This window comes from Erithacus rubecula (genome assembly GCF_903797595.1).
Source record: "Erithacus rubecula genome assembly, chromosome: 14".
Classification (NCBI taxonomy): domain Eukaryota; kingdom Metazoa; phylum Chordata; class Aves; order Passeriformes; family Muscicapidae; genus Erithacus; species Erithacus rubecula.
In genome coordinates, this window is record NC_136666.1 from 19,328,088 (window position 1) to 19,345,324 (window position 17,237).

Sequence of the window (17,237 nt, forward strand, 5' to 3'; positions counted from 1 at the left end):
ACAACACCCCAATGATGGACTGGACCATTCTTTTTTGGCAGTCATTCAGATGGACTTGGATCAAGATGGTCTGTTTGTTATAGCAAGGCTAGGAAATCTTAGTAAGAGGCAAAAAGTTCCTGCAAGACACTGCTTTTTCAATGATGGACAAGGCCATGCCATGCTATTCCCTTTGCATCGGGGTGCAGACATTGACAATACTCCATATAATTACATGACAAGATATTTTTATTTGGGTTCAGTAGGGTAATCACTAGTAGCATTCTAAATACTCTGGAATGAGAACAGCACAGGTGAACATCCCAGGGTAAGCATCTCCTTACCATTTTTCTGCCAGCAGAGGGTGATTTCTACTTGAATAGGCAGAGCTCCTGTCTTGGCAAGTGCAATTTTAGCACATAAACTGTGTTTTTAGAGAAAGCACGTGATAGCAATAGTGTTTCCATGACTTGTACAAATATACTAGACTAGTGCACTGCATGAGAAGAGATTTAAAAAAAAAATTTCTTCTTCCTTCCCCCTTCACCTCAATTGAAAATTGCTACTGCTATTTCATTTACCTAGTGATATGTGATTAGCAGATATTTTCTACTATAAATCAGCTTACTACACAAGTGGAACTTCTGAGTACAACCAAAACTTCATTTATAGTCAAGATTACTTCCTCCATACTCAAACTTGAAGTGAAACAGTTCAGCTGAAGAGTAAAGACACTGTAGTCCAGCTGAAGAGTCCAGACATCATCTCTTTTTTTTCACTTTCTAAGAGGTTCAGGTTGCCTCCGTGGAAGCACTTATAAGTATGTGCAGAGCTGCAGAAAGCATATTTTTGTGAGTTCAAAAGAAATGGAATAGCTTTCTGTAATTGTTGGCAGCCTCATGTAAGTGGCAATTCCTGCCAATTCCCTTTGAAACAGAAGTTCATCACACAAAAGCCAGCTGCAAAGAAAAATAGGAGTGCAAACTCTCCAACTGTCCAAGAGCACCAGTCTCCAGTGCTTGACGCATCACTAGCCACAGCCTGAAGGAAAGGCCTTTAGTGCTTAAACACCAAAACTGAAAGAGAAAGGTAAAGTATTAACTACATGTTGAAAGTAACTCCTTTTACCAACCCACACCAGTATTTTTTTGGCCCATAAATGCTGCAGCTTGCAGTTTGTTCAACCTTTTTGCCAAAAGAAGCTCAGTGGGGAGAAAGCATATGAAACCCAAAAATTACCGTGTGCTGACTTGTTATGTTTTTGTCATAGTATTTACCAACACGTAATGTAAGCCAAAATAATTAGCAGCAATCAAAAAATGGCTTTGTACTTCAAGTATCTCAGGATAATGCTACAAGCAACCCTCAAGATATTCCTACCTGCCCAAGGTTCCTCCAGCCTGGGTGTAGTATTTGTTATAATCCAAGCGTAGCAGCAGTTGAGCCAAGTCAGAGTTTATCTGATGATTGCGAACACTAGAGAGAATCTTGAAGAGAAGTGATGACTGACGACTGAATCCCTACAAATTTGAAGATGTCAGTTCTGGGCCTTCTCAGAAGAGAAGGAAAAGCAAGCATCTCATTTCTTGTTTCTGCCTACCCCGTCCTTGAACAGTCTGAAGACACTGCAAGAGATGTGATGCTTGTGGTCTAGGATAAGGTAGGCTGTGAGCCACAAGAACTCCTAGATGTTAGTTATCCAAAAGGAGGGATAGAGGTACCAACCTCTGCCTGCCTTCTATTCCAGTACCTGCCCCCGTTCTGCCTTTCTGTGAACATAGAATTTCCAACTCAAGTAGAGTTGATTAGTTAAAATAATTACAAACACTTACATAAAAGGTCTTGACTTAAACTCACTCTTGCTCTACAGCTAAAGCCAAGATAACTGCTTAGGCAAATGTTTGCAGGGGAGGAGAACAGAGCCACAGAAACACAGATTCACCTTCACCAAAATACTGAGTTGTGCTGCTCCCCGTTCATCTAGTGGGCCCAGATTCTGACTGACCAGAGAACAAAAGCTATGACAAAGATCCAGAATTTCATTTAAGCAGTGGAAAACCTACATGGGATAAAATGTATAAATTAGTAGTTGAAACAGAGTTTGAACACAGAGAGAAAGCAGGTACCTGAAAAGTTGTGGCATTCATAACAAAGATGTTGCTGATATTGTATTTTTTTTTAGTTGTGAAGGAAGATATTGTTGTAGCATTTTTTTTTAAAGGTTTTCTATGGAAAAAGGATTTAAATGTTATGCTGCATGTCCCCTCTGCCCCTCCCACAATCTTTGCAGACATTTCTGGGAAAACAGCAATTGGCAGGAATCGTCCAGACAGGCCCAGGACTTGCATACTGGCTTCTCTATCCAATCAGCAGGTTATTACTGCAGCTTTGGGATTAAGAAGGCAGGCTAAAGACCAACAAGAGCTATGGTTCAAGGCTTTGGTTTCACTGTCCACTAAACTTGGAATTTATTTTGTATCAGTTGATCTGACAGGGTAATTACTCTTCTGACACCTTTATTCTACAATAACCTTGTAGCTGAGCAAGATACATTGTGTTCACTGAAACTAACCTTCTTTGCAAATGTTTTTGTGAGACTGTTTATAATTTTTTATTTTTTAAATTAATTAAATTAAAAAGACCCTCAGTACTTGGGAACATCTCAACTATTTTTTTTCTCTTAAGTAGAAGAGGGAATTTTTCCTAGTCTAATGCATATCAGTATGAGTCCAACAGGAATACCTTTCCCAACATTATGCTCATTAGTTCTTCTTTAATAAAATGTCATAAAAACAGTGATAAAACACAAGTTATTAAGGTTAGCTGAACACTGAAATAAGCTTCACTTAGAATTGCCAGGAATACAGCATTCACATTCACCAACTGTAAATTAGATAATCTTAATTCAATTATCAGTTATAGTTTATACCTGCCTTACTCCTAGTATTGTAGTCTGCAGGAGATTATCACTGATCTGTTTTAAAAGATGTGATCTGTTATATCTGTTCAAAAAGGTGTGTTTCTTAGAGCACTTGGAGAATCAGTGGAAAAAGGTGAAAACAAGACTACTTACAGGTTTTAGGAGGATGAAAGACTGAGCCAACAAATTACTTAGGAAATGATCGTGAGCCAGTCGTATACTCTCAAAATCTCTCGTGGCGTTTATCTGCTGCAGAAGCTGTGAGAACTGAGACTCCAGTACATCTACCTGATGAATATGTGAAGATACCTCATTAGTGATTTGAGGAACTGGGAGTGCTTCAGACCAGCCAGAAGGTTTGAGTAAGAAACTTACTTTCCTTATTGCTACTCTTATGTTAGAGGCTGAGGATCCTCTTCTCTTTGGCTTATGAATGGGGAATTATATACAAGAGCAGTACATAATGTGGGGTACACAACAATTTTTGATGCCTAAGTAATATCTAAGTAGAAAGGGAATGATAGTTTTATTTGACTATGAAAAGGTATATAGCTAGCATGTAAACAAAGATATTTGATTGTAGTAATTTCTGAATTTTGAAATCTTAGGGCAGTACAAAAGCTCAGATAGATTACTGTGGATAATCTAGAAATCCAGGCCCCCGCTCAATTCTTTAAAAACCAAACCAACAAACAAAAAAGCCCAAAACTTAACTCAAAGTAGACTTCACTTAAAGAGGCCAGAGAAGAAACCAGGATTGTATCTTAATTATGGTACTTCAGAGATGAGTAGTTCTCACAAATATTTAGTAGCATTAGAGAGCTACTAAAGAACTCCTCCATGTCACTGATTCACAAGTCCAAAAACTCCATAATTGTACCAGTAGTCTGGGAACTTGGAGGAAGCTCTAGACTTGCGAAGGACATCCTGATTTTGGTAAGATACAAGGATTCAGAAACCTGAGATAGGTCTTCCGTGTTCCCTCCATGCATTTCTGCCAGTTTCTGAATAACTGATACAGTTTATCTTTCTCTGCAACACTCACCTGCAAATAATACTGAAGATTGTCCACGAGGAAAGCCATGTGATCCCTCAGACGCCACTTGATGGCATCTGTTCTGTTAGATTTCAGGTGTTTGCGTTGCATCTGGAGAGCCCAGCAGTGCTGGAGCTCAGCCTGGACTCGTCGCACACTCAGCAGGTACTTAAACACAACATTGTACCTACAATCAAAAAACACAAAATTGTTTAAGACTAAAATCTTCTCTGCTGCAGCTACTGGACAATGTAATAATACAAGACTAGAAAAAGAAACAGGTGGTGACTGCCAATAGTTAGGGCCAATCAAATCATGGCCTGTGTGCCCCATCGCACATCTTGAAGAGTAAGATTTCTGCTTGTATTGATTACTGACCTAAAAAATATGAAGTTGGTTTCAGTGTAAGGAGGGGAGCTGTCAGTGAAAACACTGTTAAAAGCAGTGCTGTTTGTAACTCAGTGCAGATCTGTCAGCATCTTGCAGGTCTTACTGTCATTACAAATACTTTGAGTACTATGAGTAAGTGGAATGGGCCATTTTAAGGTTCAGGGAGCAATAGCTCTACCTTTCTCTCCATAGAGAGGAAAAAAAGCCCCAAACGCACTAGTGAATGCCTCGCATCACGGAACATACAGATGAATATAGGAAGACCATACCTACTACTTACTTCTCAAGAACAGCAGGAGTAAAAAGAATATGCAGTGGCCATTGAACTTTGTAAGACAGGCCCAGGGCTGCCCATCCTGATGTGGGGGCTTCACGTGGAGATAATTCCCGGGAAGGCCCTTCACGACTCTGACAAGTATCTGAAAACAAGCAAGGTGGTGAATTATGTTATCTTCTTGGTCAGTGCAACCATGACAAGAAAGAAAAGGGAAAAGGGAAAGAAAAGAATTAAGAAGAGCCAAAGTAGTCTAGGCCATTACATAGGGCAGTAAAGGGAACAAAATTGGTGTTTCTTTTACTTCAGAGAAGGGTAATGAATCTATTTGAAAACAAGGTCATCATCATCCCTCTTAATTTACTTCTAAAAATGCAAATAGATACCTTTATGTTCCTTTCCATGATACTCAATGGTTAGGTGAAGAAGAGGAAGAAGGTTGTCATCATCTAACAGCACCTTATGAGCAGACTGCTGAAATGCAATGTTGACATCTGACAACAAGAGAACACATATCAGCAAAAGATGATGCAGCTAGCGCCAATTTTGCACTCATTAATTATTTACTCTTGGTCCTAAAAGACAATGCTGGTGTACAACTGATTTTAGTTCCAGTTTCAAATATCTGCCATCACAACTCTTCTGTACTGGACATAGCTTGCCACTTTCCTGCTATACCACTATGAGGACAGTTTGGTAAGCAAGTAAACAACACTCACCATGTTCAGTTACAGCTGTAGGTGGTGTCTTTAACATGTGCTGTGCAGTATCAATGAAGGCCTGAAACAGCTCACCTCTTCCCAGAAGGTAAAAGTCTTTTATAATCTGTGGAGATATATTTTTGTACCTAACATAGCAAAAACTGAGCAGAAATTTTAAGCATCCTAGCTGATAGCACTCATTTTTATTACTTGGACAGCTGCAGTTTCTAAACACAGCTGGAGAGCTCTGAATTTCAGTCACTGACCAAAAAGTCTACACTGCCTTTGCTTCAAGATGCAAACTATAAAACCGCATACACATGCCCCTCAAACTCTGTCTCTGACCAAGTTCTTTCAGTGTACCCTCATTCTGGAGACTGGAAAATGAAAACATCTTTACCTAAATGAAGAAAGCCCAGGGTTTAAGGCAGTAAAGTATTTAATAGAGAGAAGGGAAAACACAAGGGAAGAAAGAGCTGCTTCAGGAAAAACAAACTAAGAGTTGCATTACCTTCAGTTGTCCTAGTAGATCTGATTCCTCCACCATCAGTTTCCAAAGGTGCTAGTGAAGAAACAAGAATCAAACAAAACAACAGAAACCTCCCTTCAGAATTCTCTCACCCATTCAGAGAGAAGAGTAGCTGCTGTCTTAAAACCCTTGCGATGCATACAAAAAGAGCAGCTACACAAAATGCTATCTGAAAAAGCATAGTATTTGTTAATGTCCTTTCGTCATTAGAAGCTGGGATTACATGAAACTCTGAGACCACTTAGAATAGCTGCACTGTTACATGTCTGTTCCATCACTGGCAGTGATAAGCCCCCTTCTTCCACATCCTTCACAAAACTTAGCTTCTCAGCCTGCATAGTAGTTACCCTTCCTAGGATGCTCACCTCAGCAACGGTGCTCCGTATCCAGTCAACTACTGATTCAAAGTCCACCAAACTAAAAAGTGGTTGCTGCTTGAGTCGATGTAGCTCGGCTGCAAAAGTGTCCTCCTGGTTTTTTAGGATGGAGCCTGTGCAGCAATGATGAGAGTTTCACAGAGTAAAAATGGATGCCATTTGGAGATGTGCAGACCCCTTCCAGCACAGTGGAACAGAAAGGCTGCACTGTCTCAGGTCTGGCAAGGAACATGAAGAGAAGGCTTCAAAGTACAAGTACCAAGATATAAGATTACTATTGCATGTACAGTTGCAGTGTAGACACTTGCCATGGCAGTGCTGTGGTATCAGTAAAACCCCCAAATATTTTCTACATAAATGGTTGCTGCTAAAAGGCCTTTTTCGAGGTGTAAGCTAGATCTTTGAACCCAAAAACTTTTCTGCCACATTAAACACTTGGTTTGGGTCTCCCCATACCCCTGCCCCTTTCAAATCTATCCTACTGCATGAACTTGGGGACTTTGTTTTTCTTTAACAAACTGAGCTATATTTGTTTTTCCTTACTTCTGCTACTGCAAGAAAACAGTCCAACTTAATTGGTCCTTTGTTCTCTCTGTAATGTCGCTCAAGTAATTTAAGTACTTTTGCATAGATATGCTGAAGGTAGAGCCACCACAGCAGTCTTTCCCCATTGGTGTAGGAATATATTTCCCAAGCCACTCCCAATGTAAACTTTCCAAGCTTTCAAAGTCAACCATCAGCTAGGATTTTCTCTCCCTTGCTGTCTTTAAGGCTCCATATAATTTGTCTTTCATAGCAACTTTGGGAGCACCTTGCAAGTGAATCTCGTAGTTGTGGATGCAAGTTAATCCCATTACACCATTCTGCAATATATTACTCAGAGCAAGATGTGCCTTTGTGTCTGTATGCAGGGAGAGGGATGCAAAGTGAAAAGAAAACAAGGCCTTTGCAATCGCTTTATCCAGAGCAAATCACATGGTGACTTGCTGTGGGAAACTTGGAGACTATGTTTGGAAAGTATTATTTACTCATCCCGTTCTTGCACCTCTCCCTTGGAATCAATCAGCTCTACTTGGGATTACTGCTCTGTCCTGACACAACTGTCCATACAGTCTGAAGAATAACCGCCAATAGTCAGTGATTGTTGAGGAATTCGTTAATGTGGCATTTTGGAAACTACGTGTCAGTCACTCATAACTGAGCAAAGATTGCAAGAAAGATGTTCCTTACCTTTTCTGGTCAGGTTAACATTCTGATTTTCAAACATCTGAACAGATTCTCCCACAAAGAGGATTTTCTCAGCAACCCGTACAGGAATGTATGAAGGCAGCATTTCTACTCTCAATGAAAACTGCTTTAGAGATGGAGCTAACATGTTCTCCTCTTCAATCAAGCGCTGCCAGAGACACCAGGGAAAGGAAATCAGTGCAAAACAGTGTCAGAAAACCAGATAGAAAAGGTGTATAAAGGGGTGTGTGTGAGAGAGAGAGCATTTAAGAGCATTGGAAGTAAGTAGAAAGGTAGCAGAACTCTTTTGTATCATTTAAGTAATGTAGCAAACTTCCTTATGCTTCTGGTAAGCTAGCAGATCTCCCTAGATACTGCATCCAAAAGAGTGGAAGAGAAGGGGAAAAAGAAGCCAAACCTTTGTGGAACACCAACAAATTTGCTATATTAAAGGATTATGTTACCTAATCAAAAGTTTTACTGCAAATGCATTACATCAGTCTTTTGCTGCCATAACAATGTTAACTAGCATTATCAAAAAGAATCCTCCCCTATACCCATTCCTATGTTTTAACACTGTCAGAACACTTGTGATACAGGCCAAATATAAACACCTCCACTAGGTTTAGAACAATACAGTAAGTTATTAATTTTTTTTTTCTGAATGCTAATAAGGAACTTCAAGAATGAATGCAAGATCTTCCTTCAGAAACACAATATTGACAATTTCATCCGGCTTTCTTGTTACTGGAGAATTACTTTCAATGGTCCATAATCCAGAAAAAATCACTAAAACAAAGTTTTGAGAATGTTCACCATCTACAAAATTCTTCATTTCAATAGAAGAGTTTAGTACAAATTTGTATACAGATGTTAACAGGTTGTCACTTCTTTTCTTAAGATTCTTACAACACTTTTAGATGAGGCAATACCCAAGTACTTTACTGGTCTATCCCAGTAAAACTCAAGAGCTTTTATTTTACTCTTTGAAGAATTGCCAACACTGTTAGTTGATAATATTGAAGAAGTTGCTTACTCTACAATTTCCACCATGGACTTAGAAGACTCAACAATCTTCGCTTTATTTATCCAATATAATGAAGTAACAGATTTTTTCACTAATTGCCTTTTAAATATTTCCTCTGTTTTTCTCTGGGTGTAGTCTGTTTTCAGCACAGGGCACTTAATAAGTATGCAACACAGAGTTTCTGTGTGGTCACAGCCAAGCTGCATGCACCACACTAACTCCATAAGTGCCCATGAAATGTTTTCTCACCATAAACTAGAGGGTGAATTTAGAGTTGAACTTGCTCCACACTGTTCCCTACTCAGACACTATTCAAATGCCCAACGTGGAAGACTATTCAATTGAGAAAGCTGCTTTGCAAAAGGGCACTCTAATGGTATAGCATCTACAGGAAGAGTTACCACATTTCACCAGTGTGTTGGCAGGTTGCTCCCTTGCTTAGCAGTCTCTTGACTATCACATAACATGTTTTCTACCAGTAATGTCAGTAGCATTAACCTGTTTGGTAACATTTGCACAACTAATGGTTGTGCAAGAAAGGTACCTGATCCAGCTGCCCATAGAAAGTATGCAAATCAAGTTAACAGCCAAGTTCCCCACACCCTCTTTCTTGCAATTGCTCGCACTACCACCAGTGTCTATGTTAAACAAATCACAGTGTTGACCAGGAGAAACCAGTCAGTCAAGAGACTGACAGAATGTAAACAGAACAACTGGGGATACAAGCATCATAAAGTCACCTCAGGACAAGTGGGCATGCAGCAGTTCCCATTCCTTGACATCAGCGTTTACATAAGTTCCATCCGTAAGGCTTTCTGCCCTGGGGTTATCCAACTGTGCCAAACGATAGGTCTCTGTCCCTTAATGCCTAGCAGCAACCTATTCCAGTATTATTTTGATTTACCATCCTAGCAGGTTTCAGTATATGTCTTGTCTAGCACAGCTCGCACTGAAGCAGAATACACTGCACTTACTCTTTAGATCCCTAAGGACCAAAGATACCAAGTTATGACCTGTAGATCTTACCAGGTCTTGCAGTTCCCGTAGCTGTTTTCCTGTAAGTCCCCCAATTCCTAAATCATCGTCGTCATCTTCAGGTTGGCTAGGGACATTTCCAGAAGAGGGGCCCTGTTTGATAAAGAACTCTTCATGTTGGTCTAGTAGCAATCCATGCAGCATCCAGGCAGAGAGCTGCTTATACATGACTCCATGACACACAGCCAGAATCCTGAGTTCAAGAGAAACAGTCAGTCAGGCGTTTGCACACAATAATCAAAACCTCATTGTATGTCATTCCAGATGGTCCAGTTGGTCAGCCAGGCAGTATGGCAAGTATAAAACGGCTAATGTGGTATTTAATATCTTTTTTTTTCTTTTAACAGAGAAAGGTGGACAAAACTAGAAGGTCCAAAACTAAGCTAACACATCCTCTGAACATGTGGTTTCTCCATGGAAATCTGCCAGTATACCAGAGGTGTAAGTCTGCAGTGGGCTGCTTTTTCTACTAAAATGACATTTTAAGTAGTCTGACTTTCTCAACAATGACACACAAACATCACAACACTCACGTTTATCATTTTGAAGGATCAAAGATCAGTAACAGGTCTACCATTTGCAAAACAACGCAGACTTCAAAAGAAGAAAAATACCTGGGTCTGAAGTTTCCTGAGCCCTTAATGTGAAGTATGGAGAAAGCCTTAATTCCCACCACTTGCCTGCTTTAGATAAATAATGGGGATGGTGACAGTTTTCCCCTGCCTGGTACTCCTACTTTTATACCATGCAAGGCTGTTTTGCATGTACTGTTTCAACAAATAAGAAACACTTTGACACTAATTCCAAAATAATGAAGTTTTATTGTATCTACATACTTTTCAAGAGCACTTCGAACAGGAGGCAACCCCCCACAGCTGTGTTTGTGGACTGTCTCCAATATCTGGCATCCATGAATCTGCAGAAAGAAAAGGTTAGACCAGGTCTATTATTTGGATCTGTACTGATCTTTTTATACATTTAAACATTACACTTTCAGATAACAAAAAAATGTCTTCACAAACTGAACAAGTCTTACAGAAAGAAAGGTGGAACATGATCTGTGTAGAGATGAAAAAGACCTTCTATATGTAGCTCTACACTCAAGCTTCTCTCAATACTTTCCCTTAAAAAATGTAAGCATCTCTGGATTCTTAAAACATTGGCCCCTGTCTTTTTTCAGGCAACAGTCAGAGAAAACAAACTCAGAAAAGAAAAATTCCAACTACCAGCATCCTGTCCTATAAAATTCAAGACATCAAAGATTATGGGATAAGGGAAAAAGTCAAATACAGTGTAAATGAATTTGTAAAATAGTCTCAATACTTACAATAGAACTAGTAATAGGACATCCATTACTGAAACATTATCTTCTAGTATTAAAAAGTCTAAAATGGGGGCAGAAATCACTTTATCTATCTGTTAAAAAGAAAATCTGTTAAAAGATACTAGCCGCAATTTTACCGTACCTTCTGAGTTTTGATCTGTTCCACCATGACCATCACAGAGGGGAAGAGTAACTGAAACTGCAGAACAAGAAGTGAAATATTGATTTGTTATGTAAGGAAGAGAAAAAAACCCAACTATACTTGAGTAACTGTGGGCAGAAGCTGAACACAATAATTTAATAAAACTATTATCTGCCTTTCCCCACAAATTAGAAACATGACATGCAAATCTCTAGGAGTATATCTTCTCTCCACTGGATCAAGATGCACGAAGTTACTGTGTTCCAGCTCAGGCTAAACACAGCCAGTGAGGAATGTGTGAGGGCAAGGTAGAGGACCTTAGCTTTGTGTTGAAGTGCCAGTGATTCTCTGACCATGATTAAGGGACTACAGATGTAGAGTCATTAAACAGAAATGGCATGACATAATGGAATAAGCCTCGTTTATCCCAACCACTTTCTTATTAGACTTAATGAAGGACAGAGCAAGAAAAGAACACTGCCTCTTTAATAACATGACATACCTGGTCCAAGGAGTAATTAACATGTGAGATGGAAAGATGTGGGTCAGCCAGAAACTATAAAGATAAAGCAAATTATGAAGATTAATTATCACAACCACTGGATGGTGACACTACCCAAGATATGACTAGTTACTAACAGAGATTAATCAAAACCTCTAAAACTGAAAACAAAAGCCACAATAGTCTGAGACAGCACTGGGCTCTCATAAAGATGGAGCCCTTACTGAACTGAAGGAAGGGGGGACAACACTTATTAGGATGAAAATTAATTTACAATGGCATCTCACAGGAATAATTTGGATGGCATCCCTAAGGTGGAAAGGAAAATACCTTGTTTCATCTTAAAACTGCTACTAGTATGTTTATTGTAGAAATTGCAAGTTTCTACAATCTGTCAGCAGCACTGCAGCTTCTTGTTCTGTATCTCTTTCCTTTACCTCTTGTTCTAGGTCAAGTAGCGCCTGTCGATAAGGCTGCAGCACTGAATCGAGACCTGTGCAGAAGGCTCTCAGATAAATGCCATGCAATCCACTTTGGTTTTGCTGAGATGAATGGTGATCCTGAAACCAAACAATAAAATCTACATCAGCATCCTAGTGCTAGTCTGAAGAGTAACGTAATATCTGTGCAGTGTCACAGCGGTAGTCAGTGCTCTGAACATGCTGAAATGCACCTTAGCTCACCATAAAACGATCAGAAGAACAAATACATCCTTGTCACAATAGGAGTTAGTCGAGCAGCCTTTTGTGGACCTATGCAAGTGCTGGGAGCCACTGGTATCAGCGCTTCTTTTCACTTAAGCATGCCTCTTGCATCTAAGGGCTCTTCTCAAATAGTCACGAGCATCCCGCTCAATTCACAAACCCCAGCCAGTCTGGTGTAGTCAGGAATTATTACAAGACCTCCCCAAGAATAGGATTTTACATTTGATTCATCCTTCACTGCTCTCTACCTCCCTTACATGCATGGGTGACAGCTTTCTAGAGCTCTGCTCGGTGCTAGCAAAAGCGCGGGTAAGGGCCACCGGGCCCGGGCCGCTCCTGTGCCTGGGTAGCTTGGCCTTACTGGCACCTGCCACGCTCTTCCTGGGAAATGCCACGGTCCGGCGGCCCCACCTGCTGCTGTACGTGTCCCGTGTACTGCTCCACGAATTCAGCGAAGCGGATGTAGTCGGTGCCGAGGCGGCAGAGCCGGTTCAGGACGCTGGTCTCGCTGGGGTGCAGAAACGGCAGCTCCTGAGACACCTGGAAGGGGAAGTAGCGGTGACGGCCGGACGGACAGGCCGTGAAGGGCGGGGATCAGGCGGGGCAGGGGCTTTGGCCGGGACCGTGCCACACCTGAAGGCCGCCGCGCTTGCTCCAGGTGAAGGCCGCCCCCGGGTACCCGCTCAGCGCCAGCAGCAGCTCGTGGATCATCCTGCCGCGCGCGGCCGCGGCGGCTGCCGGGAGAACGAGGAGGCCGCCGGGAACGGCAGCTGAGGGGCGCCGAGGAGGCGGGGGCAACGGGCAAGGGCAGGAGCGCAGCGGGTGGGGGAACGGCGGGCGGCGGGGGCCGCGCGAGGGCGAGCACGCCGGAAGAGGCAGCAAGAGCGGCCTAGCGGAGCGCGGCGTGAGGGGTGGAGTGAGGAGAGGAGTGCCATGACGGGTGCCGTGAGGGATGCCGTGACGGAGAGTGGAGTGAGGAGTAGAGTGCCGTGACGGATGCCGTGAGGGATGCTCTGAGGGGTGCCGTGGCCGCCGCTCATGTCCCGACCGCTGTAGGGGCGCGTTGCCCTTGGTTCGCGGCAGGAGAAGACGACGGAGTAATTTGCTGGCTGCAATGGCAAGTGCCGGTTCGGGAGCTCACATCCAGGACAATAGCAAATGCGCAGCCTTCTAGGCAGACTTGGGTCATTAGGTTTCTTATGTTATGTGTCAGTGTTTTATCGGTGCTAGTTTTATCTTTCTCCATTTATTATGTATTGCTTTCCTTCACTTCCTGTCGTAATCCGGGTAGTCTTTTAATCAAAACTGTCTAGTATGAAAACTATGAAGTTGTTTAATAAAGTGGTTTCCAGTATCCTCTTTCTTCTCCCCCCACCATTTTTGACAGTGTTTTTCTCTATGTGCATTCTTACTCTTCTTCATTTAGAAGAAATTAGTGTTTGGTGTTAAGGGTCATCTAATATGTATTAGGTTTAGCTTGCCACAATAAGGTCTGAAATGTAGGAAAAATATGGGCATGTAGCTATATAGCTGTACAGCTTTATGTGTAACTTGGAAGCCCCAACATTATTGTTTATCATGTATGAGTACAATAAAACTATTGTCTTTCTCTTGAGAAAACTTATAGTGTCAAAATAAAGACTGAGGAGTTTGTCTAGGCATTTGTTATGCATCCTTGACATAAATATCACAGTGTACAATTGGTCTGGAAACCCCTGCAAAAGAACAGATAACAGTAGTTTATTTAAAGGATTTTGGTGCTCATTTTCTCTAGGAAGCCTAGTGATTAGTCATTAAGTCCAAAGACTTCAAAGAATTTTTTTACAGAATTGATTGCTCAGATTTTTAAATGAGAGAAAAATATCTCTATAATATTTGCAAGGCCATCTGACTAGTGCTCATTCAACAATAAGGGGAAAAAAAGACAAGAATCAGGAAAGGCAGTATATTAGACACATAAATACACAACTCTTTATAAAAACATTTTGCAGAGTCAATAACAAACACCAGAAGTTTTAAATCAGGGGAGCTGTTATAGGTACCAGTGAAAACAACCTTGAAGAGGTTCAGATAGGTTCTTTGTTGATATGCAATACTTGTGTTTTATTTTTATTATCAGAATTAGATGTTTTTGAGGGGGATTGTGGCACGGTGCAAAACATGTTATGAGTTTTTCAGGGGGAACAAAATGAGTTCTGCACTCCACAGTTTACATGTAAATATTAAACGTCGTCTCATTGCATAACTTTCAAGTGGCCACATGTGAATGCAAATGTTAATAATTAGAACCCTAACTGCACTCTAAACCCTTTTGTTTTGTAATTTATGTCTAGAATTCCCCGATGTAGCTATTTCTGTAGCCATTGAATTATGGACTTCCTTTAACCAATTAGGTTCTCTATGATTGTTGAGTCCAACCAATGATTGATCACCACCTTGTCACTAAGTGTACTAAGTCACTTGTCACTTGAAGCACTAAGTCCAGTCTTTCCTTAAACATTTCCAGGGATGATGTCTCCACACATTCCTGGGCAGCCCACTCCACTATCTAATCACCCTTCCTGTGAAGAAATTCTTCCTAATGTCCAACCTAAACCTGCCCTGGCACAGTTTAAAACTATATCTTCTTGTCGTATTGCATGTTGCATATGTAAATATAGTAAGTAAATATAATTTTTGATGGGCTCACGCAATCACTGAGTTTGGAAGTGACCTCTGGAGGTCTCTAGTCTCACCTTGTTTCCTCAACAGGTGAACTCGAGCAGGTTTGTCCAGGACTATGCCTAGTTAGGCTTGAACTATCTGCAAGGGCAGAGACTCCACAACTTCTGCAGGCAACTTGTTCCAGTGTTGGATCACCTTCAGAATACAAATATTTAGTATTTTGTTGAAGTAGGACTTTCATATTTTTCAGTCAACTGCCCACTGCTTCTTGGCATGTCCTCTCATGCTATCCTCAGATGTCAGATGCTCCAAGCCCTTAATCAACTTCACTGTACTAGCTCCATTATGTCCATGTCTTCCTTGTACTGGGGAAGCTGAAACTGAATCCACTGCTGGGATGAGAATGATTGACTTCCTTACCTGCTAGTGCTGCTTTTCCTAACAGAGGCTATTGTTCTTCCAAATTACTTAATTTGGGTTTAGGTAGTAAATGTATGCCTGAGCAGTGAAATTCATGGGACTAATTAAAATGGACACATGGTGGCTTTGTCAGCGCTCTGACCCTTGAACAAGAAATAGGCAAAGCAACAGTAATATATACTGAGGGGAAGGAAGCTGTCAGGGCATGATTCTCCTGTGGCAGTGCTGCTGGATGTTGCTATTGTTTTGGGGCACCTTGCTTCAGCTTGTGGCTTACATTTCAGGTGAGTTACCAAAGTTTGGTGAGCAGAGCTGTTTAGATGGAAGGGCACGGCTGCATCCAGCAAGGTCAGATTTTGCCACTGTGAAGGGCAGTGCAGCTGGGGAACCTGGCAGGACAAGAGGGCCGAGGCAAAGCAGCACCTCAGGCAGCCGGGCTGTGGATGCTGAGCAAATGAGGCCGCACTGCACACAGTAGGGCTGGCATGGCTGGGCTGCGAGGCTAAGATGTGGGTCATGACTAGGTTGACCTGGGCTGTGTCCCGCATAATATGCTGGCAGAGTTAAGGCCAGAGCTTATTTTAGGGTGTTACGAATAAGGCTAGCAGGAAGATTCAGGGCCAGGGCGCTGGCCCGCCGAGAGGGAGGGACCACGGAGAGAGGCAGGGCGGCCAAGCCGGGTCCTTCAGTCCAACGGGACGGGCCGAGCTAGACTGGAGGCTGGGTCTGGCCGGAGGGGGTTGAGCAACTCGTCATTTCTCTCCAGCGGCGGCCGGAGGTGGCGGGGGCGACCAGGGTGCGGCCGGGGCGGGGAGAGGGAGAGAGAGCGCGGAGGGGCGACTCCTCCCCCGCCACACCCGGTACGGCAGGAAGAGGAACAGCCGCACCCAGCTCCCGCTAGCCCCGGCCCAGCGCAGCGCCATGGCGGCGGAGGACGTGGACGGGCTGGCCGTGTCCCGGCCCCACTATGGCTGTGAGTACCGGGGCTCCAGGGGTGGGGGAATCCGCGTGGCCGCCAAGGGAACCCTAGCCCGAGCTGTCCTTGCCTTCCGCGGTCCAGCGCTGGGAGGGGAGGCTGGGCCGCCGCAGGCACGGGGGAAGCCGCGGGGTCCGGGCTGCGGGACTGCCCCGCGGGCGCGGTGCGCCCCGCCGGTTCTCCTCGCGGGCCCCGGCGCGCCGCGCCTCCTGCGAGGTGGGCGCCGTGCCGCGCGGGAGCTCGTCGAAGCTCGACGACCTTCCCGAGTGCTGGAGATGAGCGCTGGGAGAAGGCAGCGGAGGGGCAGCGACGGGGCGGTGCCGCCGTCGTCTGCCGCGGACGGGCCCGCGCCTCGCCCAAGATGTCCGCCGCGGGCGGGGCGGGGGCGGCCCTGCCTTCCGCCTTCCCGCCGCTTTTGGTGACCACACCCGCTTTGCCGGCCCGAGCGCCGCTCCCGGCGGACGCCTCCTCTGCGCTGTCATGAGCTAGCTGAGCAGAGGGAGGCTTTGCATCTTGGCGTCCGGTGCGCGGGCTCGCCTGTGCTATGACACCGCGTCAAAAATGATCAACGGCGGAGGAAAACGTGGTGCTGTGGCGGGGCGGTGCTGTAAGCGGCAGTCGGTCTGGTCTGGCCTGGCCTTTAACACTTCAGGGATGGTCCGCCACAGCCTCTCTGGGCAACCTGTGCCAATGCCTCACTATCTTCTCGGTTCAAGAATTTCTCCCTATTATCTGGTCTAAATCTCCCCACTTGTAGTTTAAAACTCTTCCCCCTTGTACCATCAGTATATCCCTCTTCTTTTTATAAGCCCCCTTTTAAGTATTGAAAGGCCGCAGTGAAGTATCCCTGGAGCCTTCTCCAGGCTGAACAACCCCAGCTGTCTCAGCTTGCCTTTGTGGGAGAGTTGTTGCAGCCACCGGAGCATCTTTGTTGCCCTCCTCCGGGCCTGCTCTAACAGGTTTTGTGCTGAGGATTCCAGACGTGGATGCAGCGTTCCTGCTGGAGTCTC

The 17,237-nt window shown here is 43.6% G+C and overlaps 2 protein-coding genes across 3 annotated transcripts in view; one reads left to right on the top strand and one right to left on the bottom strand.

Moving 5' to 3' along the window:
* Positions 1-207: 207 nt before the first annotated feature.
* TUBGCP4 (tubulin gamma complex component 4) lies at positions 208-12,983 on the bottom strand. 2 transcript variants are annotated; one of them, XM_079317598.1, is made up of 18 exons: positions 12,801-12,983; positions 12,579-12,707; positions 11,901-12,023; positions 11,464-11,517; positions 10,962-11,018; positions 10,332-10,411; positions 9,487-9,688; positions 7,437-7,602; positions 6,195-6,319; positions 5,812-5,862; positions 5,319-5,424; positions 4,986-5,093; positions 4,606-4,744; positions 3,945-4,122; positions 3,053-3,187; positions 1,922-2,038; positions 1,360-1,499; positions 208-1,055 (listed from the first exon to the last, which is right to left on the bottom strand). In XM_079317598.1, the coding sequence occupies exons 1-18, from the start codon at positions 12,876-12,878 to the stop codon at positions 1,043-1,045; spliced, it is 2,001 nt and encodes a 666-aa protein (XP_079173724.1). In that variant the 5' UTR covers positions 12,879-12,983; the 3' UTR covers positions 208-1,042. The 2 variants fall into 2 exon arrangements, with proteins under 2 accessions (XP_079173724.1, XP_079173725.1); XM_079317599.1 differs by having other exon boundaries at positions 3,053-3,183; positions 3,941-4,122.
* Positions 12,984-15,677: 2,694 nt separating this feature from the next.
* Positions 15,678-17,237, top strand: part of IQGAP1 (IQ motif containing GTPase activating protein 1) — a 48,195-nt gene continuing 46,635 nt past the window's right edge. The window contains exon 1 of the mRNA XM_079317792.1: positions 15,678-16,224. Within this exon, the coding sequence (XP_079173918.1) occupies positions 16,173-16,224 (52 nt within the window). The 5' untranslated portion in view covers positions 15,678-16,172. The remainder of the gene's footprint in view (positions 16,225-17,237) is intronic.

What these genes read in the sequence shown, in the direction of transcription:
- TUBGCP4 (XM_079317598.1), bottom strand. Translation starts at nt 12,878, where the DNA reads ATGATCCACGAGCTGCTGCTGGCGCTGAGCGGGTACCCGGGGGCGGCC. An exon ending in GCAAGCGCGGCGGCCTTCAG is followed by an intron (nt 12,708 to 12,800) that starts GTGTGGCACGGT and finishes TTCCCCTTCCAG; the next exon opens with GTGTCTCAGGAGCTGCCGTT. An exon ending in TGTTAACCTGACCAGAAAAG is followed by an intron (nt 6,320 to 7,436) that starts GTAAGGAACATC and finishes ATTGCTGCACAG; the next exon opens with GCTCCATCCTAAAAAACCAG.